The 24,994-nt window shown below is 44.7% G+C and overlaps 2 protein-coding genes across 6 annotated transcripts in view; both read right to left on the bottom strand.

Moving 5' to 3' along the window:
* LOC129830086 (rho GTPase-activating protein 39-like) overlaps nucleotides 1-3,550 on the bottom strand; it is a 91,116-nt gene extending 87,566 nt beyond the window's left edge. Inside the window, exon 1 of the mRNA XM_055892295.1 lies at nucleotides 3,399-3,550. Within this exon, the coding sequence (XP_055748270.1) occupies nucleotides 3,399-3,412 (14 nt within the window). The 5' untranslated portion in view covers nucleotides 3,413-3,550. The remainder of the gene's footprint in view (nucleotides 1-3,398) is intronic.
* A 3,014-nt stretch (nucleotides 3,551-6,564) lies between these two features.
* Nucleotides 6,565-24,994, bottom strand: part of LOC129830087 (extracellular sulfatase Sulf-2-like) — a 185,617-nt gene continuing 167,187 nt past the window's right edge. For 2 of the 5 annotated variants that reach the window (XM_055892297.1, XM_055892296.1), the window contains 14 exons: nucleotides 22,669-22,818; nucleotides 21,228-21,284; nucleotides 17,823-17,958; nucleotides 14,951-15,176; nucleotides 13,099-13,363; nucleotides 12,873-12,969; nucleotides 11,846-11,940; nucleotides 11,612-11,671; nucleotides 11,306-11,469; nucleotides 11,089-11,231; nucleotides 9,735-9,858; nucleotides 9,250-9,283; nucleotides 7,230-7,283; nucleotides 6,565-6,681 (listed from right to left, as the gene is read on the bottom strand). In XM_055892297.1, the coding sequence (XP_055748272.1) occupies nucleotides 6,651-6,681; nucleotides 7,230-7,283; nucleotides 9,250-9,283; nucleotides 9,735-9,858; nucleotides 11,089-11,231; nucleotides 11,306-11,469; nucleotides 11,612-11,671; nucleotides 11,846-11,940; nucleotides 12,873-12,969; nucleotides 13,099-13,363; nucleotides 14,951-15,176; nucleotides 17,823-17,958; nucleotides 21,228-21,284; nucleotides 22,669-22,818 (1,636 nt within the window). In that variant the 3' untranslated portion in view covers nucleotides 6,565-6,650. The remainder of the gene's footprint in view (nucleotides 6,682-7,229; nucleotides 7,284-9,249; nucleotides 9,284-9,734; nucleotides 9,859-11,088; nucleotides 11,232-11,305; nucleotides 11,470-11,611; nucleotides 11,672-11,845; nucleotides 11,941-12,872; nucleotides 12,970-13,098; nucleotides 13,364-14,950; nucleotides 15,177-17,822; nucleotides 17,959-21,227; nucleotides 21,285-22,668; nucleotides 22,819-24,994) is intronic. The other 3 variants (XM_055892298.1, XM_055892299.1, XM_055892300.1) reach the window with 3 other exon arrangements.

Raw genomic sequence — 24,994 nt, 5'->3', positions numbered from 1 at the left:
CCTATGAGGTTGGAATAATACTGTGAAATTGTAACAGATGTTTGAAAAGACCGGACATTTCTGTCTGTTTAGTTGGGATGGAGTTTGGCCTGCCTGGTGACATCACCAGGTGGTAAATTAGTTAATAGACCAATAAGAAGGAGAGTTCCAAACCTCTCTGCCAATAACAGCTAGTTTTCAGTTTTCAGTTTTCCCCTCCCCACTCAGACCACTCAGAGACAGACACTAACCACATTTCCATCCACAGTTTGTGAAGTCCTACCTTATAAAAACAAAAATCTGGACAGCTGTGATGGAAACAGGAAGTTTTGATACAATTTTATAAATGCCAACAAATAATTTTTTCATTCGACATGGTGGGATCTTTTTGGATTGGTAAAATGAATTATGCTAGAAATGGCGGTATGCGCAAATACAGTGCATTTGGAAAGAATTCAGAACCCTTGACTTTAACCACATTTTGTTACTTTACAGCCTTACTCTAAAATGGATTACATTGTTATTTTTCCTCATCACACAATATCCCATAATGACTAAGCAAAAACAGGTTTGTAGAAATTTTTGCAAATGTATTAAAAATGTAAAACTGAAATATCACATTTACATAAGTATTTAGACCCTTTACTCAGTACTTTGTTGAAGCACCTTTGGCAGCGATTACAGCCTCAAGTCTTCTTGGGTATGATGCTACAAGCTTGGCACACCTGTATTTAGGGAGTTTTTCCCATTCTTCTCTGTAAATCCTCTCAAGCTCTGTCAGGTTGGATGGGGAGCGTTGCTGCACAGCTATTTTCAGGTGTCTCCAGAGATGTTCGATCGGGTTCAAGTTCGGGCTGTGGCTGGGCCACTCAAGGATATTCAGAGACTTGTTTCCGAAGCCACTCCTGCATTGTCCTGTTGGAAGGTGAACCTTTGTCCCAATCTGAGGTCCTCAGTGCTCTGGAGCAGGTTTTCATCAAGGATATCTCTGTACTTTACTCCGTTCGTCTTTCCCTTGATCCTGACTAGTCTCCCAGTCCCTGCCGCTAAAAAACATCCCCACAGCATTATGCTGCCACCACCATGCTTCACCGTTGGGATGGTTCCAGGTTTCTTTCAGACGTGACGCTTAGCATTCAAGCCAAAGAGTTCAATATTGGTTTCATCAGACCAGAGAATCTTGTTTCTCATGGTCTGAGAGTCCTTTAGGTGGCTTTTTGGCAAACTCCAAGTGGTCTGTCGTGCCTTTTACTGAGGAGTGGCTTCCGTCTGGCCACTCTAGCATAAAGGCTTGATTGGTGATGCTGTAGAGATGGTTGTCCTTCTGGGAGGTTCTCCCATCTCCACAGAGAACTCTGGAGCTCTGTCAGAGTGAACGTCAGGTTCTTGGTCACCTCCTTGACCAAGGCCCTTCTCCCCCGATTGTGGTGTTTGGCCGGGCGGCCAGCTCTAGGAAGAGTCTTGGTGGTTCCAAACTTCCTCCACTTAAGAATGATGGACGCCACTGTGTTCTTGGGGACCATCAATGCATCAGACATTTTTTGGAACCCTTCCCCAGATCTGTGCCTTGACACAATCCTGTCTCTGAGCTCTACGGACAATTCCTTCAACCTCGTTTTTTTGCTGTCTGATATGCACTGTCAACTGTGGGACCTTATATAGACAGGTGTGTGAGCACCAAATCAAGTTGTAGAAACATATCAAGGATGATCAATGGAAACAGGATGCACCTGAGCTCAATTTTGAGACTAATGGCAAAGGGTCTGAATACTTATGTAAATAAGGTATTTCTGTTTTCGCTTTGTCGTTATGTGGTATTGTGTATATTGTATTGATATAATAACCATCCTATCAAAGTAAACTTGGAGTCACAAGATGATATGGTGTGTGGCCCTCCCACTACTACTAGGGAAACAATGCAGTTCATTAGGCTACAGATGAAGTAAATTATGATGAAAGGGCACTGTGATCTTGACGCTCCTTTCCAATAAATATCTAGGGTCTTATTCTGGTGACATTATGATCGATGCGTGACTGTTTTTGACAAATAAAACTATTCTCGCTCTTATCCACAATCATCTCATCCTGTGTAGACTATACCAGCACAGCCTACCCACACTGTAGGCCTATCTGCAAGCTGTCGGCCAGAGAGCACCTTCTAGGACCAGAGTAGGAACATTTGCTAACGCAATAGTTGTTGTGACAAAACTATCGGTATTGTTGAAAATGTGATGGAAACATATTGAACTTTAGATGTGTATTCGGTACAATCGAAAAGTACATTTTGTGTGCACTATGACATGACACACGGATTTTTATCAGCAAAAAGTCCATTCGGTGGGAACACACCACAGGTGGGAAAATGCGCATATTTTCTTTATGTGGATACTAGAGAGTATTCGCATGAAAATCTGTTGCCAATTGGATGGAAACCCAGCTACAGTACTTGGAAAAGTATTGCTTGAGAAATTGCTCTTTTCTAAGAAATACTTTTCTTTTTGACCATTTTAACAGAAAACAATCACAGTAAGGTATTTAATTGTTACCCAGAAATGATTTCATATTGAGATAAAAACGGCTGCATTGGACCTTTAAGGATGGCACCTGGCAGTCAGGATTGGGGGTGACTGACTGGCCGATTGACTGACAGTACCAGAGGGAAGGAGAAGGTCCTGGAACATGTGTAACAAACCAGCCCTCTCCTGTCGCGTTCAGCATCTGTTCACGGATATGCAAACGGTCAAGATCAGGCATGTTTCCCCCAGACTAACCCATTAGACCTATTCCATTGTAAAAACCTTAGTTCCCGTGTTTGAACGTTGAAGTTGCCCAGAGGCATGGTTTGGCTGGTTCTACTTTTTTTTCAGTGGGTGTGTTAAAAAGAAATACTGTCTAGAAAAAAAAGAGCCACAACCATAAATAATGCGTATTGATACAGAACAATCAAATATTTATTGAAATACCATAACATTTATCCCAATGCATTCGTTTTTATATCTTGTTAGTGTCCTGTATATCAACTTTTAGTGCGTTTCATTGACTACATGATATTATTACGCTGTAATAACGAATTGCCTTTGACAAATGTTGGTTCTTATGAATTTTCATAGCATACCCTTTGAATTGCAAATACAGTGAACGTTTCAAATTCTGGCACGAAAAGATAAACGGAGACAAAACGTTTTGCTATAAAGGTTTGACCAATTTGAAACTTCATCGCCAGTCAATTAGCCTACTTCAGCCCTGTTTTATTAGCGGTATTGTACTGTTGCACAGCAGACAGTCATGAATCGGCAGAATTGAATAGCGGCTACATTGTAACGAGGATCAACAGAAAAAAACTTGTTTAATTGTATCCGTCTAGTTTCGTTCATCAAAACATACATTGACAATACACTGTACAATAGTAACTTGCTTACCTTGTCTCGGCCATTTTCCTCACATTATATGCGCAAAAAGTTGGAAAAAGATGTGTGTTGTAGATTTCCCAGCGATGTGCAGTTCCACGTAACTACAGCGCAGAGTACTGCCTCTCACCCCTGCCCTGTCTGTGTGAGTCAGACGGTCGGCGTTTCCCCCTCCTTCCCCTCCACTAAACTCCACCATGCCTTTGAGTTGTGTGGAATCTTAACCCTACAGGACTGTAATTGAACTGTCCTCTCTGCATTTTGCGGTCTGATGATCTGTGTCTAAATGATTCAATACACCCATCTAGTGCCCACACAGAGTAAACACACCACGGCATGGTGGAGTCCGTCATCAAACAACCTGTTTGTGAAAGAACGCTTATGTACTAGGCTAATAAAACAATGCAGTTGTCAAGCGATTACAAATTCCTGACATGATTATAAACTGTATGTGCTAGTCACTAAGGCTTCCCAAACTGAAAGAACCAGTGACCCCTGCTGGCTGAATATGAAACAAGATCAAATGTGTGGTTATTCAGAACCCAGAAAAACATGATAGTGCATGAATGTGCAACAAAGACATTGGCATATATGGCATTGGTAACAGAGTCTCCCAATCAAAGTTGGCAGGACTGAGATGAACATGAAAAATAAACACACCCCAGATTAAGTGAAGAGGAAACCTTGGCATTCAACACTTTATTCACAAACTAGTTACCGCTATCAACTGTTCACTGGTAAACCGAAGGAAATAAAAATATATGTATGATAAATCTATTTAACTGTACAAGGCATTGTTATGATAAAACCTTCTTTCACATACAGTAGCCCCTTTCAAAGTGCTAATAAAAAGTTGTGTTGCTTCTTTTCTTCCAGGTGAAGGGACTTGTTTTACATCATACAATATGGTACATTACTGGGGGGAGATTCAGTTTCCAGGTAAATTAGGGGGGGGGGGGGGGGGGGGGGGATCCTTGCATCTTCATATCAGAAGAGTATACTTACAGGTGTGAAACAACAGTGCACAGATAGTAGAGAGGGCAGTGTCTGATAGATAATTAAACCTTTAGTGTTCTGTGTATTATAAAATATATTTAAACATTTACATTAATTGCAAAAACATACATTCAAATACATGCAGCAATTTTATATATACGTTAAGACCGCAATAGCACCATGTATAGCGAAAACAAAAGGACTAGTAACAGCCATATATTGTTATAAAGAATGCAACATTCGTTAAATACATTTATTTTTCCATTTATTTTAATTTCTACAGACAATACATGATAAGGGAAACGTGTACACAGTCTTTAGACCATGAAGTTACGGCTGATTATGACTGGGTGTGCTTGTTTTACAAACCAGCATGTCCTGAGTTTCCATAAGTGGTATTAGGCAACATAAACTGCCAGGTTTGCTGTAAGGTCTGAGCGGGTTGCCAAACCTAAGTCCCGCCCATCTCTGGGACAAACCAGCTTGCAAAACAAGCGCACTTTCTTTCTCTAAGGCCTTTGATGATGTCAATGAAGTATTGGACGGATGACTTCATAAAATGACTCCCAGATTAACCAAAGAGACTGGACAAGTTAGATTCACATCAGATGACTGTCTTCAAATGCATGTTCTCTGATTGGACTGTTTTTATAACAGGTAATGCCATGGATACCAAGCTTCATGTAGGCCAAGCTGTAGAAATCTTATTAGTAAAAACTCTTATTCTGTTCAACATCTGGATGTCAAACACTCATTTTGAAATTGAAAAAACAAAAGAGAATGATTTCCCCAAAATATTTGAATCGCATAAATATCAAGTCTCTTGTTTTTCATTAGAAACACAATTAAACTGAAAAGAGATGGCACTCTCCCAGTTCCTACCTGCACTTTAGCCCTAACCACCACTCATGCATGTTTGCCGCCATACTCAAAGGCAGGTTGCACTGTAACTGAAAGTGTGTGTGTGCGTGCGTCGCTGCAATCTCATAATTGATCATCTGCATTTAATAGAATTAAGGGGTTTTAAATGTTGATTAGTAACACATGGGTAAAAAACATGAAATCAATGTACCACATACACTGAAGCTGCACAGTGGGATGAAATCGCCGCCAATGAATATAGCTAGTAGTAAAAACCTAAAAGTAAAGTACACATGGCCACAATACAAAATATTTTTCAAAGATTCCAATGAATATCAAAAATCTATCAAGTTTTCTTTCCTCTCCCATTCGTTCCCTGCCCCACAAACAAAAACCGAAGCAAAGTCCTGCATTAGGAAAATAATCATGTACTGCTGCTGCGTTCGAGCCTAGAGGATCTCCTTGTGAAGTCTGTTGTGTGGTGGTGTATTACAGGAAGGGGCCAGCAGGGGGCAATCTGCTGGCCTGGGCTATGACTGGGGCACTGGAGGGCCACAGTCTGGATTAAAGGGACAGGCTCATCCCGATATCAGCCTGGAGGTGCTGCTGTGGCATAAGGAGGAAGAGGGTGAGAGGTCAGGGTGGGGGCCAGGCCAGAGGTGGCATTGTGCTGGTTCAGTGTCCCTAAAATCTCAGGTGAGGAGGGGAGACAGAGAGAGAGAGAGGGGTCTTACAAGTAGTCATACGGGCAACCCATTCTCAGCCTCCTGAACAAAGTCACTGCAGTCACAGTGAGCATGGTTCAGCCTCCACCGGGATGATCGCCTCCTCAACAACTCCTTCTCCTCTTCATCACCTCTCTCCATGCTCTCCTCATCCTCTTCCTTCTCATGCAGAGTGAGCTGGCCCTCCTCCACAAACTGGTTGAGAAGAGGTGGGGCGCGGTTCCAGTCTGAGCTGCCCTCCTCAGCTGGAACTAGGGGAGAGGAAGAGGAGGAGGGAGAGGGAGAGTGGTGCGGCCCTCCATTCAGCCCCAGTGCCTCCCTCAGGACCTCGGCCCCAGCCTCTCTCAGCAGGAGAGCAGGGGTGGCCAGGGTGGTCAGGTAGATGGCTGAGGTTGATTGGTCTGTTGATGACACCAGGGCGTGGTCTCTTCCTCCTCTCCCCTCCCCGGGAATTACGTTGCTGCGGCGCCCGTTCGGCTGGTGGTTGAAGTTGCCGAACAACGTGAACATCCTGTCCACGGTCCCACCAAAGTTGTCCCAGTCCTCCAGGCTGACGTTGAAGTTGAGTTTGAGATCGTAGGCGTGCTCGTCAAGTCTGTACAAGGGTTCAAGTTCTGACCAGTCCATTCCCGTTCCCCCCACAGTGGGCGCTTCGGGCGGGGCCACTCTGGCCTCATGGACCCTATCCCTCCCAGCCTTCCCAAATCTGTCCTCTGATGAGACAAAAGCACACAGACAAAAACAGTGTCATCCACAGTAAACCTCTGGCACCTGTTATGTCTGTATCTCTTCCCGTCAGCACCACGTGAATGGGTTGATGCTGTGATATTCACACCAGGCAACTATAGAGATAAATCACGAAACACACAAGCCATATGTACAGCAGAGTATCAGAAAGAGACATTATAAGAGACCGTATGAAACGTAATAAAAGAGAAAAGTCAACCAATAGACAGAGATGATAAGATGATGAAGGCAGATGTGTTGGGCGGTGAGGGTGGATGACGCCCTCTACTGGTGAGAAACAGTAGGACAGGGTGAGATGTGAGCAGAGCTGTGCAGGTCAGAACATCCATGCAGACAGATAGGAGAGTGAGAAAGACATGGTTATTAACTAGAACTAGCAGAGATCAGCATGCAAGCCTGGACGAACCCAGAGTTGAAAAAACTACAGAGAAGGAAGAGAGGAAAGAGAGGAAGAAAAGCTCAGTTAGAGGTGACTGGTGGCATCGTGAGGACCAGATGGGGTGTCCAAACTCACAGTGATTTGGAGGTGGGCTTCTTCACTTTTGGCCACTTTCTGCGTTGAAATTGCCTGATGCACAAGCGACAATAAGACAGACTGTTACCCAGCCCATTCAAGCAGAGGAAAATACGTCCTCAACCCTCTCCCAACCTCAGTCAGAAGCAGTGCAGAGACAGTCAAGCATACGTACAGTGTACCCCCAGGTTAGAAAAGTGCCCAGTCCCCCAAACCAGCTGTCATGCAAAGATGCAGAGGAAAGCAAGAGAAACTGCACACAACACCAAAAACACCCTCGCCCCACACGTGCAGTGCATTTGGAAAGTATTCAGACCCCTTGACTTTTTCCACATTACAGCCTTATTCTAAAATGTATTAAATTGTTTCCCCCCAATCTACACACAATACCCCATAATGACAAAACAGGTTTTTAGAATTTTCTGCTACAAAAGAAAAAAGAAATATCACATTTACATAGGTATTCAGACATTTTACTCAGTACTTTGTTGAAGCACCTTTGGTAGCGATTACAGCCTCAAGTCTTCTTGGGTATGAAGTGAAAATCTTGGCACACCTGTATTTGGGGAGTTTCTCCCATTGTTCTATGCAGATCCTCTCAAGCTCTGTCTGGTTGAATGGGGAGCTTCACTGCACAGCTATTTTCAGGTCTCTCCAGAAAGGTTCAATTGGGTTCAATTCAGGGCTCTGGCTGGGCCACACAAGGACATTCAGAAAGCCTTGTCGCGAAGCAACTCATGCGTTTTCGTGGCTGTGTGTTTAGGGTCATTGTTCTGTTGGAATGGGAACCTTCACCCCAGTTTGAGATCCTGAGTGCTCTGGAGCTGGTTTTCATCAAGGGTCTCTCTGTACTTTGATCCGTTCATCTTTCCCTTGATCCTGACTAGCCTACCAGTCGCTGCTGCTGAAAAACATCCCCACAGCATGATGCTGCCACCATCATGCTTCACCGTTGGAACGGTGCCAGGTTTCCTCCAGACGTGACGCTTGGCATTCAGGCCAAAGACTTCCATCTTGGTTTCATCAGACCAGAGAATCTTGTATCTCATGGTCTGAGAGTCCTTTAGGTGCCTTTTGGCAAACTCCAAGCGGGCTGTCATGTGCCTTTTACTGAGGAGTGGCTTCAGTCTGGCCACTCTACCATAAAGGCCTGATTGGTGGAGTGCTGCAGAGATGGTTGCCCCTCTGGAAGGTTCTCCCATCTCCACAGAGGAACTCTGGAGCTCTGTCAGAGTGATCATCAGGTTCTTGGTCACCTCCCTGACCAAGGCCCTTCTCCCACGATTACTCAGTTGGGCCGGCGGCCAGCTCTAGGAAGAGTCTTGGTGGTTCCAAACTTCTTCCATTTAAGAATGATGGCCACTGTGTTTTTAGGACCTTCAATGCTGCAAAAAATGTTTGGTACCCTTCCCCAGATCTGTGCCTCGACACAATCCTGTATCATCTGACCTCTACGGACAATTCCTTCGACCTCATGGCTTGGTTTTTGCTCTGATCTGCACTGTCAACTGTGGGACCTTATATAGACAGGCGTGTGCATTTCCAAAACATGTCCAATGAATTGAATTTACCACAGGTGGACTCCAATCAAGTTGTGGAAACATCTCAAGGATGATTAATGGAAACAGGATGCACCTGAGCTCAATTTCGAGTCTCATATCAAAGGGTCTGAATACTTATGTAAATAAGGTATTTCTGTTTTTTATTTTGAATAAATTTACAAAAAAAATCTAAATGCCTGTTTTTGCTTTGTCATTATGGGGTATTGAGTGTAGATTTTTTATTTATTTTATCCATTTTAGGATAAGGCTGTAACGTAACAAAAAGTTAAAAAAGGGAATGGTCTGAATATTTTCCAACTGTACTGTATGTATTCTCTAAGTGTTGTGTATTTTGTCAATGTATTTTAGACCAAGTATGTGTGCCATCTTTTAGGAATATTTATATAAATTTTATATAGTACTAATATCTCATAAATCGTTAAGTGCCGAGTGGTGTTCAAGTCAATGAGTAAAGATACCTGTATTCATCAAAGCTGCTTCGCTCTTTACCTCCTGAAGAAGAGACAATGCAGTGGTTAGAAAACATATGAACACATTCCTATCAATGAAGGCACAGAGACCTCGTTAAGAGAGGCTTTTAAATGCTTTAGAAAGAGCAGTCGTTTTAAAGACAAAGTTATCTGAAATTCAAATAAATACAAGTAGAAAAAAGTTTTCAACTGAATTGACCTTAATTAAAAGGAACAAAACACAGGGAGAGGTTGTAACTGTTTAAAATGCAGGTAAAGAACTGATACATGAGAAGTAATGCAAGAACAGAAATCAAGGCATGACTTGGGTCTGCTGGTGAGGATGATGGTGATGAGGATGCCAAACAGATCATTCGTCTGTAGTCACAACCCACAACAACCTGGCATAGTGTGTGTGTGTGTGTGTGTGTGTGTGTGTGTGTGTGTGTGTGTGTGTGTGTGTGTGTGTGTGTGTGTGTGTGAGAGGAACTCACCCAGCTCCAGGTTGCGGGTACGGGGGTTACACTGCTTGTGGCCCTTGCAGCTGCGGAGCTCCATGAGTTGAACGTGGAGCTGGTTTAGGACGGTTCGGTCCAGCGTGTTCACAGCATTCATCAGCTACACGGAGAGAGAGAGAGAGAGAGAGAGTAAGTCCGGGTAGGTGAGAGACAGTGTCCGGATGAGAGAGAGAGAGTGTCTGGGTGAGAGAGAGAGTCCAGGTGGGTGTGAGAGAGAGAGAGAGAGAGAGTGTCTGGGTGAGAGAGAGAGAGAGTCCAGGTGGATGAGAGAGAGAGAGAGTGTCTGGGTGAGAGAGAGAGCGAGTCCAGGTGGGTGAGAGACAGTGTCCGGATGAGAGAGAGTCCGGGTGGGTGAGAGAGAGAGAGAGTGTCGGTGAGAGAGAGAGAGAGAGTCCAGGTGGGTGAGAGACAGTGTCCGGATGAGAGAGAGAGAGAGTGTCTGGGTGAGAGAGAGAGAGAGTCCAGGTGGTTGAGAGAGAGAGAGAGAGAGTGTCTGGGTGAGAGAGAGAGAGAGTCCAGGTGGTTGAGAGAGAGAGAGAGAGAGTGTCTGGGTGAGAGAGAGAGAGAGTCCAGGTGGGAGAGAGTGCCCGGATGAGAGAGAGAGAGAGTGTCTGGGTGAGAGAGAGAGAGTCCGGGTCTGTGAGAGAGAGAGAGAGTGTGTCTGGGTGAGAGAGAGAGAGAGAGAGTCCAGGTGGGTGAGAGACAGTGTCCGGATGAGAGAGAGAGAGTCCAGGTGGGTGAGAGAGAGAGTCTGGGTGAGAGAGAGAGAGTGTCTGTGTGAGAGAGAGGGAGAGAGTCCAGGTGGGTGAGAGAGAGAGAGTGTCTGGGTGAGAGAGAGAGAGAGAGTCCAGGTGGGTGAGAGAGAGAGAGAGAGTCCAGGTGGGTGAGAGAGAGAGAGTGTCTGGGTGAGAGAGAGAGAGAGTCCAGGTGGGTGAGAGACAGTGTCCGGATGAGAGAGAGAGAGTGTCTGGGTAAGAGAGAGAGAGTCCGGGTGGGTGAGAGACAGTGTCCAGATGAGAGAGAGAGAGTCCAGGTGGGTGAGAGAGAGAGTCTGGGTGAGAGAGATAGAGAGAGAGTCCAGGTGGGTGAGAGAGAGAGAGAGTCCAGGTGGGTGAGAGAGATGAATAGTATTGGTATTCATACCGGCCGTACTGGTCTAACGTCTCTTATTAAATAGCTGATTTTCACTTTGCTATCTTGAAACAGGGCAGCAGGCTACCCACTGGACGCAGACGTCAATTCAATGTCTATTCAACCACTTTGCCCCCAGTAGTGAATGTTAGAAGGCATCTTTACAGAGGAGTGCTTGCGGTGAGGATTGAATACTTACTTGGTAGGGATCCGTGTTGAGGTCAAAGTACTCCAGGAAGCCAGTAGCAAACTCGCAGAAGAGGAAGTTGTGTGTCTCGTTGATGGTCCTCAGACACCAGTAGGTGTTGTTGTTGGCACTGGTGCAGGCACAGAACGGACCCACTGCAGACAGAGAATAGTCAGTAATGCTAGTGAAGTATGTGTGTTTGTGTGTGTGTGTGTGTGTAGTCTCTTACTTGTCCAGAAGGGGGCGGTCTGCCAGTGCTGGTTGTCGTGGGTGAAGCAGGTGAGACCAGGCATGCTACAGGTGTCGTTGTTCCTCAGACGTTTCAGCAGCTTCCGCATCTTCTTCCTCCTCTTCTGCTCTTTCAGTAACCACGCCTTCTTATCCTGACCCTTCCTGATGACGTCACACACACATAGAAATACACACATCACACAATGACACATTCAAATACACACTGTAGATATGCAATCACTACACAGGCAGAAGCACACAAACAGCATATGTCCCTTTTTTATACACAAACCCACCCCCTTACCTGAATGGGTGAATGCTGCCTCCTTTGTGCCTGAGCTTACTCTTGTACTTAGACTTGTAGCTGAAACACAGACAGATATTTACATAATCAGTCTTTATGAGCATGTAGTAAACCTCTTCAAGTCTGGTAGACAGCCGTTATCTTCACTGTAAGTGCATCTAATGCTGGCGTTTAGTATGTGGAAGGTTATTGGTAATTAAACAATGGATTCCTAAGAGGTTGTTTGGTCCTTACATGTAGTGGTTGCAGTCACACTCATCTGGGCGGGCTTTCTTCAGGTGACCCCTAACCTCTCTTAGGTTCTTGATCTTTGTTTGCAGCGTCTCAATCTAACAGAGATGCAGGGCATTAGATCTAGGAACATCACAACAATGAGGGCTTCTGTAGCTCCGTTGGTAGAGCATGGCGCTTGCAATGGCAGGAGTTGGATTCCCGGGACCACCGGTATGTAAAATGTATGCCGGCATTACTGTACATCGTTTGGAATAAAGGGTCTGCTGAATGGCATATGCACTGAGTGTAGAAAACATTAGGTACACATGCTCCTTCTATGACTGACTGACCAGGTGAAAGCTATGATCCCTTATTGATGTCACCTGTTAAATCCATTTCAATCAGTGTAGATGAAGGGGAGACTGGTTAAAGAAGGATTTGTAAGACAATTGAGACATGGATTGTGTATGTGTGCCATTCAGAGGGTGAATGGGCAAGACAAAAGATTTAAGTGCCTTTGAACGGGGCCAGGTGCTCCAGTTTGTCTCAAGAACTGCAACGCTGCTGGGTTTTTCCACACTCAACGGTTTCCTGTGTGTATCAAGAATGGTCCACCACCCAAAGGACATCCAGCCAATATGAAACAACTGTGGGAAGCATTGGAGTCAACATGGGCCAGCATCCCTGTGCAGCTCTTTCGATACCTTATATAGAGTTCGAGCCTCGACGAATTGAGGTTGTTCTCAGGGAAAAAGGGGATGCCAATCAATATTAGGAAGATTAGGAAGGTGTTCCTAATGTTTTGTGCCCTCAGTGGATTACAACACAGAGTGGCATTCAACACAGGAACTGAATCTGAGTATGTGTGTGTCAATAGAAGGCTATATTCAACTAATTCATAATTACACAATCATTGATGCTGTCCATAATTGTAATCGATTTCATTGTCAGCTATTGATTGTCATGACACGATCACTGTGACCACTGAAGATAATCAACTGCATTAAGGAATAAAACATCAGTTATGTGAGTGGCTGAGAAGACTCACCTCGTGATCAATGTGGAGTTTGTGGTCCTTCCAGGCCTGCAGGGACTTATAGATCCCTGTATCACACTTCACTGTGTCATTGGCCAGAATAGAGCACCTGAGGACAGGATACACACTGAGCATTTAGCCTAATCAATAACTAACACAACAACACACTCAACATGCAGTACTAACACACGACAAACAAACCCACCCATCCACATTGAACATCCACACACTCCCTGACCTGTGTGTGACTTTGATTCCAGAAGATACAATAGCTAGACTGTTGCTGCTATTCCTGGGGGTGACGGTGACAGTGACCCCCATGCCACTAAAGTCGTCCTCAGTGTCGTCGCGTGGGGTCCTGGCCCCAGCCTGGCTGAGGTTCCTGGGGGCCGGTACAGGCTGGTAGCCATCCTCCAAGTCTACAGCATACAGGTCCCCTCCTATCTCCATCTCCACAGAGCGGGAGTAACGGTTACGGGCGTAGCTCTTGATGGCTTTCATCTCTGTCAGGAGGAGGGCAGGGTGAGATAGTGGAGGGATTGCTACAGTCAGTATATAAACCCTATCAGGCCCTATGATACTCATTAAAGGTGAAATATGTAGAAATCGCTCCGCCATTTACTGGTTGACAAAATTCTATCACGTTCACCTAATTTCAGTTTATGTAACAAAACAAGCAATGTATAGTGTAGAGTAGAGGTATTCAAATCTTACCCTACAAGGTCCGGAGCCTGCTGGCTTTCTGTTCTACCTTATAATTAATTGTACACACCTGGTGTCCCCTGATTAGAGGGGGGGAATAAAACAGCAGTGGAATTGGCTTTGAGGTCCAGATTTTTATTTGAGGGGTGTAGAGAATCATTGAACTATATACACTACCGTTCAAAAGTTTGGGGTCACTTAGAAATGTCCTTGTTTTTAAAAGAAAAGCACATTTTTTGTCCATTAAAATAACATAAAATTGATCAGAAATACAGTGTAGACATTGTTAATGTTGTAAATGCCTATTGTAGCTGGGAACGGCAGATTTTTAATGGAATATCTACATAGTTGTACAGAGGCCCATTGCAGTATCTCGCCTTCATATCTACACAGTTGTACAGAGTTTCATTGCAGTTTCTCGCCTTCATTTCTCAGAACAAGAATAGACTGATGAGTTTCAGAAGAAAGTTCTTTGTTTCTGGACATTTTGAGCCTGTAATCGAACCCACAAATGTTGATGCTCCAGATACTCAACTAGTCTAAAGAAGGCCAGTTTTCTTGCTTCTTTAATCAGAACAACAGTTTTCAGCTGTGCTAACATAACTGCAAAAGGGTTTTTTAATGATCAATTAGCCTTTTAAAATGATAAACTTGGATTAGCTAACACATTGTGCCATTGGAACACAGGAGTGATGGTTGCTGATAATGGGCCTCTGTACGCCTATGTAGATTTTCCATTAAAAATCAGCAGTTTCCAGCTACAATAGTCATTTACAACATTAACAATGTCTACACTGTATTTCTGATCAATTTGATGTTATTTTAATGGACAAAAAATGTGCTTTTCTTTTAAAAACATGGACATTTCTAAGTGACCCCAAACTTTTGAACAGTAGTGTATATATATATATATATATATATATATATATATATATATATATATATATATATATATATATATATATATATATATATATATATATTAATAACTAAACACGCATTGTATTTTTAGCTGTTTGAAGCTGGTGTGCAAACAGAAAGTAAAAAGATGCAAAAGCTAAACTTAACCACAGAAATCATAGAAATAGGGAACATAGAACAGACCTACCACTTATCAGACTTGCTTTCAAGTAGAATGACAGATTACATTTTTATGTGAATTTGGCCGGGTCGCCCACAGTTACACAACCTTTCAATAATGACTGTGGGTGAAGGTATTATTGTCTCCACAAGGTGACGCCCACATTCCACATCAGGGACAAGAAGTGAGACTGCGTTCATGCAAGGCTGAGTGAGTGAGGAACATTTTGTACAGCAGAATTTTGTGTGTGTGACAAGAGTGTTTGCGTATGAGTGCGAGAGAAACCCATTCTTTCCACTCCACTTACTCTTCTTGGAGAGCAGCTTCTTCTTCTTCAAGGTGCTGAGTCTGAAGCTGGGGTACTGGTCACAGTTACAGCCATCGTGCTCTGTGTTGCGCTCCGCCTTGCGCTGGGGGTAGTACTTGGACTTGATGTTGGCAGGGCCATCGTTCCGGGCTGCCGACATGCTGGTCATGCCCTTGCACTTATACAGCCTCAGCTTCCCTGTGGCATCCTCCAAACACTGCCACTTCTGCAGGGAGACAGAGGAGAGGGGGACAGAAGATAACACTGAGAGAAACCTATAGTGCATCTTTACACACACACCGTGCTTCTCGAGGTGAAATTACTTGCAGGTGGAAACAAGCAACGCTAAGTAGCCTCAAATGAACGTCCATTCCCCTGTCTGTGATGTTGTTTCAACTGCAATTAACAGGTAATGATGACAAACCATGGCACGGCTCGTCTCGTCCCCTTCTCATCTCTGCTCCCACACCGTCCCCTTCTGTCATAATGAACAGGCAGCTACAGTACAGTAGTGTACACAGACAGAGTACCAAGCAGGGCCACTGCAGCTCCGTCTCAATCTAATTATGATACAGAGTCTGTTGACACTTTCTCTGTCAGTGGTTACGTGTGAAATTACAGAGAGAGCTTTCTAATTAACATAATTGATGTCAGATGGGAAAAAGGAGTAGACGTGTCAAAGAGGAAATCCAACAGGATCCAAGAGAGAATAAGAGAGCCGCTGACAGTGAGAAATGACTTTCTACTCCAGAAGAGAGGAACAAAAAGAAGTGAGAGTGGGGGAGATTGATAGGTTGGATACAGAGACCCCTCGGGAACTACTGTTCAATGGTCAACGTTGTTAAGATAGATTTAAGAGCTTGAAATTGCAGGTGTTTGATCTGACAGCTAAAGAACTGTCACACACACACTCCCCCACTGTCTGTCATTAGCGAGGTGGGGGGGAGTGTGTGTTCATGTGTGTGTGTCCTGGGGGGCATAACTATGGCAACAGACCTGACTCAAAGCCTAATCACCCAAAACACAGCTCTTCAGTTTCAAAACTTGGTCCTCCTGTCTGTCTGTCATTGGGGACAGAGAGTGATAAAAGCACCTGTCTATCCTGTCTACACCCACTGAGAAACCAACCTGCAGGGTATATTCTCCGCTCCTTCCCTATACCTCTCAAAAGAACAAAACCCAGCAGCTCACTATCTCTCTACACCAGCAGGTGATCAAGAGGATACAGAGCCATTTTAAGTAGAATCTCAGACATACCAATTAACTGATACTAATGGAGGTGAAATGCCAAGAAGAGATGGATGATTGGAAGTGACTTGCAGTGCATTCGTAAAGTATTTAGACTCCTTGACTTTGTCCAAATGTTGTTACATGACAGCTTTATTCTAAAATGGATACAAAATACTTTAAAAATCCCTCATCAATCTTTATCCTATTCTTCTCTGCAGATCCTCTCAAGCTCTGTCAGGTTGGATGGGGAGCATCGCTGTACAGCTATTTTCAGTTCTCTCCAGATATGTTCAAATCGGGTTCAAGTCTGGGCTCTGGCTGGGTCACTCAAGGACATTCAGAGACTTGTTCCGAAGCTACTCCTGGCTGTGTGCTTAAGGTTGTTGTCCTGTTGGAAGGTGAACCCTTGCCCCAGTCTGAGGTCCTGAGCGCTCTGGAGCAGGTTTTCATCAAGGATCTCTCTGTACTTTGCGCCGTTCATCTTTCCTCGTTCCTGACTAGTCTTCCAGTCCCTGCCGCTTAAAAACATCCCAACAGCATGATGCCGCCACCATCATGCTTCATCGTAGGGATGGTGCCAGGTTTCTTCCAGATGTGACGCTTGGCGTTCAGGCCAAAGAGTTCAATATTGGTTTCATCAGACCAGATAATCTTGTTTCTCATGTTTAGAGAGTCCTTTAGGTGCTTTTTGGCAAACTCCAAGCGGGCTGTCATATGACTTTTACTGAACAGTGGCTTCCGTCTGGCCACTCTACCATAAAGGCCTGATTGGTGGTGCTGCAGAGATGGTTGTCCTTCTGGAAGGTTCTCCTATCTCCACAGAGGAACTCTGTAGCTCTGTCAGAGTGACTATCTAGTTCTTGGTCACCTCCCTGACCAAGGTCCTTTTACCCCAATTGCTCAGGTTGGCCGGGCGGCCAGCTCTCGAAAAAGTCTTGATGGCTCCAAACTTCTTCCATTTAAGAATGATGGAGGCCACTGTGTTCTTGGGGACCTTCAATGCTGCAGAAATGTTTTGGTACCCTTCCCCAGATCTGTGCCTCGACACAATCCTGTCTCGGAGCTCTAGGGACAATTCCTTCAACCTCATGGCTTGGTTTTTGCTCTGACATGCACTGTCAACTGTGGGACCTTATAAAGACAGGTGTGTGCCTTTCCAAATCATGTCCAATCAATTGAATTTACCACTGGTGGACTCCAATCAAGTTGTAGAAACATCTCAAGGATGATCAATGGAAACAGGATGCACCTTAGCTCAATTTTGAGTCTCATAGCAATGGGTCTGAATACTTATGTAAATAAGGTATTTCTGTTTTTTATCTTTAATACATTTGCAAACATTTCTAAAAAACTGTTTTCACTTTGTCATTATGGGGTAATGAGTGTAGATTGATGAGGATTTTTAAAATATTTAATCAATTTTAGAATAAGGCTGTAACGTAACAAAATATGGAAAAAGTCAAGGGGTATGAATACTTTCCGAATGCTCTTTGTCAACTGTCAAGAGTCTTCATATGTCTTAAGTGTCTTCAGTCTAGAGTGTTATGCTTGTGCATCCGTGAGTCTGAGTGTGTGTGTTACTGGGAATTTGACTGTTAATTCAAGTGTGACCATATAATGTGTGTGTGTGCTTGCTGCCTACCTGTCCCAGCTGTTGGCAGGGTGTCTGGTACTCTGCTCTCTGACACAAGTCCTTGACCCGCTGGTACTTAGGCAGGAAGTTCTCCTCCTGGGCCACATCCTTCCCTGGAGGCGCATCACGTATGTGGAGCAGCTTCCTGTGAAAACACACACCCACAGTTATGGAACTATACTGAACAAAAATATTAACGTAACATGTAAAGCGTTGGTCCCATGTTTCATGAGCTGAAATATAAAAGACAGCAGAAATCCATACGCACAAAAAGCATATTTCTCTCAAATGTTGTGCACAAATTTGTTTACGTCCCTGTTGCCAAGATAATCCATACACCTGACAGGTGTGGCATTTCAAGAAGCTGAATAAACAGCATTTCATTACACAGGTGCACCTTGTGCTGGGGACAATGAAAGGCCACAAAATGTACAGTTTTGTTACAAAACAAAATGCCACAGATGTCTTTTGAGGGAGCGTGTAATTGGCTTGCTGACTGTATGAATGTCCACCAGAGCTGTTGCCAGATAATTTAATGTTCATTTCTAAAGTTCATTTCATTTCTAATGTTCATTACATTTTAATGTTAATTTCATCACAGTCCATGTCAGAGCAAAAACAAGTCATGAGGTCAAAGGAAGTGTCCGTAGAGCTCCGAGACAGGAGTGTGTCGAGGCACAGATCTGGGGAAGGGTACCAAAACATGTATGCAGCATTGAAGGTCCCCAAGAACACAGCGGCCTCCATCCTTCTTCAATGGATTACGTTTGGAACCACCAAGACTCTTCCTAGAGCTGGCCGCCCGGCCAAACAAGCAATTGGGAGAGAAGGGCCTTGGTCAGGGAGGTGACCAAGAACCCGATGGTCACTCTGACAGAGCTCCAGAGTTCCTCTGTGGAGATGGGAGAACCTTCCAGAAGGTCAACCATCTCTGCAGCATTCCACCAATCAGGCCTTTATGGTAGAGGGCCCAGACTGAAGCCACTCCTCAGTAAAAGGTACGACAACCCTCTTAGAGTTTTCCAAAAGGCACCTAAAGACTCTCAGACCATAAGAAACAAGATTCTCTGGTCTGATTAAACCAAGGTTGAACTATTTGGCCTGAATGCCAAGCGTCACGTTTGGAGGAAACCTGGCATCATCCCTATGGTGAAGCATGGTGGTGGCAGCATCATGGTGTGGGGATGTTTTTCAGAGGCAGGGACTGGGAGACCAGTCAGGATCAAGGGAAAGATGAACTGAGCAAAGTACAGAGATCCTTGATGAAAACCTGCTCCAGAGCACTTAAGACCTCAGACTGGGCCGAAGGTTCCCCTTCCAACTGGAGAACAACCCTAAGCACACAGCTAAGACAACGCAGGAGTGGCTTTGGGAAAAGTCTCTGAATGTCCTTGAGTGACCCAGCCAGAGCCCAGACTTGAACCCGATCTAACATCTTGGAGAGACCTGTAAATAGCTGTGCAGCAACGCTCCCCATCTAACCTGACAGAGCTTGAGAGGATCTGCAGAGAAGAATGGGAGAAACTCCCCAAATACAGGTGTGCCAAGCTTGTAGCATTATACGCAAGAAGACTTGAGGCTGCTTCAACAAAGTACTGAGTAAAGGGTCTGAAGACTTATGTAAATGTGATATTTTCCGTTTATTTTATTTCATACATTTGCAAACATTTCCAAACACCTGTTTTTGCTTTGTCATTATGGGGTATTTTGTGTATATGAGGAAAACATATATATTTAATACATTTTAGAATGGCTGAAATGTAAAAAAAATGTGGGAAAAGTCAAGGGGTCTGAATACTTTCCAAATGCACTGTACATGTGGGGCGAGGGTGTTTTTTGGTGTTGTGTGCAGTTTCTCTTGCTTTCCTCTGCATCTTTGCATGACAGCTGGTTTGGGGGACTGGGCACTTTTCTAACCTGGGGGGGTACACTGTACGTATGCTTGACTGTCTCTGCACTGCTTCTGACTGAGGTTGGGAGAGGAGTTGAGGGCTTATTTTCCTCTGCTTGAATGGGCTGGGTAACAGTCTGTCTTATTGTCACTTGTGCATCAGGCAGTTTCAATGCAGAAAGTGGCCAAAAGTGAAGAAGCCCATGAGGGAAAAAAACTATTGAATCCATTTCAGAATAAGGCTGTAACGTAACAAAATGTGGAAAAAGTCAAAGGTTCTGATTACTTTCTGAATGCACTGTACGTCCAACCAGCCTCACAACCGCAGACCAAGTATAACCACGCCAGCCAGGACTCCACATCCAGCTTCTTCACCTGCGGGATCGTCTGAGACCAGCCACCCGGACAGCTGATGAAACTGTGGGTTTGCACAACCGAAGAATTTCTGCAAAAACTATTTAGAAACCATCTCAGGGAAGCTCATCTGTGTGCTCGCCATCCTCACCAGGGTCTTGACCTGACCGCAGTTCAGCATCATAACCAACTTCAGTGGGCAACCTTCAGGCATGCTGGAGAAGTGTGCTCTTCACGGATTAATCCCGGTTTTAGCGTGTATGGCATAGTGTGGGCGAGCAGATTGCTGATGTCAACGTTGTGAACAGAGTGCCTATGGTGGCGGTGGGATTATGGTATGGGCAGGCATAAGGTACGGACAACGAAACACAAATACATTTTATTGATGGCAATTTGAATGCACAGAGATACCATGACGAGATCCTGAGGCCCGTTGTCGTGCCATTCATCCACCGCCTCACCTCATGTTTCAGCATGATAATGCACGACCCCATGTCACAAGGATCTGTACACAATTCCTGGAAGCTGAACATGTTACAGTTCTTCCATGGCCTGCATACATCCAGCAACTTCTCACAGCCATTGAAGAGGAGTGGGACAACATTCCACAGGCCACAATCAACAGCCTGATCAACTCTATGTGAAGGAGATGTGTTGTGCTGCATGAGGCAAATGGTGGTCACACCAGATACTGACTGGTTTTCTGACCCAAGCCCCTACCTTTTTTTTAAAGGTATCTGTAACCAACAGATGCATATCTTTATTCCCAGTGAAATCCATAGATTAAGACCTAATGAATGTATTTCAGTTGACTGATTTCCTTATATGAACTGGAACTCAGTTAAATCTTTGAAATTGTTGCATGTTGCATTTATATATTTTTCAGTGTATATTCACTAGGTTGTTACTGGATGGTCCTAGATGCTAATTAGGCATGACAATATTCTGTAAACCACAGCTTTGCCTGATTTGGTTTGATATCAAGTATCAGTAGGGTAATATTAAAGGCAAGGAACTCATGAAATAATGAGGCATTGAGACTGTCCTACTCCGTACCCTATTACACACTCAGATGGATGTAACCAGATGACTTCATTGGTACACAGAGACATTAAAAAAAAACTGCAGTATGGTTATTTAAAACAGTGACATTATTACTCGTGACTCACCCTCTCTCAACCAGGAATGAGTCTCTCCACACCTTCCCCTTCTTGTTCACCTGGAACCTGAGAATCATGAGAGAAAAGGACAAATCAATCAGGCATCTCCTTCATTGACCAGGTTCTACATTCAGAATGCAATGTAACGCTGGAGGAAATTAGAATTCCTTCACTCTGTAGAGCAGAAGCCTCCAGTGATTACAAAATGCAACAGGTTGGAAGGGAAATCAAAACCAGCCCTGGGTCAAATGATCTCAAATGAAAATCTATTGATACCACACTTCAGGTGCTCTTTTGGAAAAGGATGGGGGCAAAAGAAAGTGATCGAATGTAGAAGAAAAGAAAAGAAAGTGTGTGGAATAAATTGGTCTCTTGTCCGGGTGCTCTGACCTTCTCCTGGCCGGGTGTTCAGATATGAGTTATCGATCCATTGGCCCCCGCACTGTTCCCTCCCTCTCCCTCCCTCGCCCTTTCTTTCTCCATCTCTCCTTCTCCCTTGCCCTTTCTTTCTCCATCTCTCTTCTTTCATTGCCTTTTCTCTCGGTCTCCATCTCTTTCTCATCTCTGTGAGGGGTATTGGCATCACAGCCAACAGCAGTGACCAGGCAGACACCCAGCACAGGTCTGCTTTCCTCCATCCCACCCAGTCTCTTGTCCTCCTCTCCTCCAAACACCCATCCCCACATCAGGCCAGCCAGCTAGCCTCCCAGCCTCTTCTGCCTGCCAGACAATTTCACAGGCTGGCGAGTCCATCTCTCCCTGATTGCAGCTGTAGAGCTGCAAGAGAGAATAGAGAATCCCTCAACACACACACACACACACACACACACACACACACACACACACACACACACACACACACACACACACACACACACACACACACACACACACACACACACACACACACACACACACACACACACACACACACACACACACACACACACACACACACACACACACAATCATCCGCTGGTGAAAGACCTTCCTTCACTCAATGGCGTTGGCAGGGAAGCTCCTGTAGTTATTACCACAGGTCCCCGTTGACACATCTTGGAAGAATGGAGAAGGATTATTTCATATTTTCTTTGATTTTTTTTCATTAACGAAAGCAATATCCAAGCTGGGCAGGAGGAAAAGGTGTCGCTGGGATGTGGATGTAATCTCAACGGATGCCATGGTAACCTGGCAGGCCGAGCCAGGTCCAATGATTGGTGCGGTGCCACAGTTTTGAGGAAAACTCATTGGTCAAACCCAGGTGTTAGATTTGGCTCTTTTGCAGTGATTTTACCAGAGTACAGCAGGAACCCTGAGAGAACTCAGACCAGTCAGTGGCCTGTGCCAATGTACAGCTACTTCTATCAGTGATCTATAGCCTGCCAACATACAGAATACACATATTATATGAGCGTGCCATAAAATATCCATGGGCAGGATGTTTCCCTACCCTTTTTGCTCCATATCCCACCTGTTGACTGGTCTCTCTATGTCCAGCAGCTTGAGGATGGACTTGCCGTCCATGTCAGGAGGGACGTCCATGCCAGCGATGTCCAGGATAGTGGGTGCCAGGTCAATGTTCAGCACCATGTGAGGGTTGCTATGGAGAAGCAGGGAGAGATAAGGTCGTTACCAGGCATCGTCAGATGGTATCTGGTCAGTTAAAGTCAGCTGATAAGAGAGCGGGAGAAAGGGGTCTGTGTGGAGAGAGAGAGAGAGAGAGAGAGAGAGAGAGAGAGAGAGAGAGAGAGCGAGAGACAGAGAGAGAGTAGAGGAGGCAGGGGAAGATGACAGATCATAACCTTGTGAAGCTGACAAATAACTGCTCCAGAGATCTAGGCAGGAGGGAATATGACCCTCAGGACAGAGATCTAGGCAGGAGGGAATATGACCCTCAGGACAGAGATCTAGGCAGGAGGGGATATGACCCTCAGGACAGAGAGAGGAAAAGGAAGCGGTGAGGGGTGTTATTTAACCCTTAAGGCGCCAAACCCGAACGAGTGTGCTTGCATACTCCCTTAAAAGACAGCTTGGAAAGGGAAAAAAAGCGGCAATGGTGTTTGTCCATTTTGAGACACTGTATTCCTCAAAATAGTCAGAATTAATCTAAGAATACTCAAGAAATCTGTCATTCATTTTGCAGTTTTTTCAGAGGAGATCTTAGTCAAGCAATTTTACATCTAACTAAGATGTTTGGTGCAGTATTTCTCAATAAAAAAATGTGCATGAAAAAGAGTTGTCTCTCGTTGAATGATAACAAGGACTTCATTGAAGAATCCCTACTGTTGACCAATCACTGATGAAGGGGAGTAGACTTCAGCTACTTACTTCGGCTTGCCTCTAGGAAAATTGACCTGTGCCCGAGCAGCAGAAAAACACAGTTACAGAAGTCCAAAACGAACAAAAACATCACTAAATGTTTCGGCTGGGTAGCATGCGGACGCCTTTAGGTTCTCTCCCCCCTCCCTAAATCCTCCCCCCACTCCATCCACTTTTTCACTAACTGAGAAATCCCATGATCTCCTCGTGAAACGGCTTTTTCTGTCGTAATCTGCTTTTCCAGGGAACAGAGTGCAGAGACACCCTGCCAGTGGTAAACAACACTAATGCCCAAAACCTTGTGTCGGACTAAGGGTAGGAGAGAAAATGAGAGGAGAGAAGGGGAGAGGAAGGAGAGCCAGAGGATTGGGGAGAGGTGGGTCCAGGTTGAAGCTGGGGTGGGGTGATGAGACTGGCTGTGCATTGCTGAGAGGTGATGACATAGAGCAGGACCACAGAGGGACATGGATGATGGTCTGCGTGACCTGTCCCCTGGCTCTACAGGACTTAACACCGAGTGTTGATGTTAAACCGACTATCTAAATCAGAGGTGTCGAATCCGTTTGATTAAAAAACTATACTTTAAAATGACTGAAACCAAATGTAAACTGTGTAGAAATGATAATGAACCTACGTTGATAGTTCCTTGACCGTGTCCAGCTCACTAATAATCACCCAAATGAAAGCTAGGCAGTCAAGAATAATAGAAAAATAAAAACAATGGATAGAGGACTATTTTTTGCTAATTTTGACAGCAAGAAAATATAACCAATTTTGAGTACGGCCATCCGGACCTCGTTGAAGACTAAATGCGTCCCCCATGGCAAAATGAGTTTGACACCCCTGATCTAAATCATTCAAGCTGGATCAGGACTGGGTCTGGAGAAACAAATGAGATCTGTTTCGGTCCGTCCGTCTCTGTCGGTCCGTTCGTCTGTCGGTCTGTCTCAGTCTGTCTGTCTCTGTCTGTCTGTTGGTCGGTATGTCTCTGTCGGTCTTCTCTGTTGGTCTGTTTGTCAGTCTGTCTGTCTCTGTCGGTCTGTCTGTCTGTCTCTGTCGGTCTGTCTGTCTGTCTCTGTCGGTCTGTCTGTCTCTATTGGTCGGTCTGTCTATATAGGTTGGTCTGTCTGTCTGTCTCTGTCTGTCTGTCTGTCTGTCTGTCTGTCTGTCTGTCTGTCTGTCATCTCTGTCTCTATCGGTCTTTCTGTCTATATCGGTCTTTCTGTCTCTATTGGTCTGTCTGTCTCTATCAGTATGTCTGTCTGTCTCTGTGGGTCTGTCTGTCTGTCTGTCTGTCTGTCTGTCTGTCTGTCTGTCATCTCTGTCTCTGTCTGTCTGTCTCTATCGATCGGTCTGTCTGTCTGTCTCTGTCGGTCTGTCTGTCTGTCTCTGTCGGTTGGTTGGTCTGTCTGTCTGTCTGTCTGTCTGTCTGTCCCTGTCGGTCTGTCGGTCTCACT

Source organism: Salvelinus fontinalis, chromosome 31 (genome assembly GCF_029448725.1).
Source record: "Salvelinus fontinalis isolate EN_2023a chromosome 31, ASM2944872v1, whole genome shotgun sequence".
In the NCBI taxonomy this organism is placed as follows: domain Eukaryota; kingdom Metazoa; phylum Chordata; class Actinopteri; order Salmoniformes; family Salmonidae; genus Salvelinus; species Salvelinus fontinalis.
The sequence above is the reverse complement of the archived record's forward strand: the minus strand, read 5'-3'. Positions and strand labels throughout refer to the sequence as shown.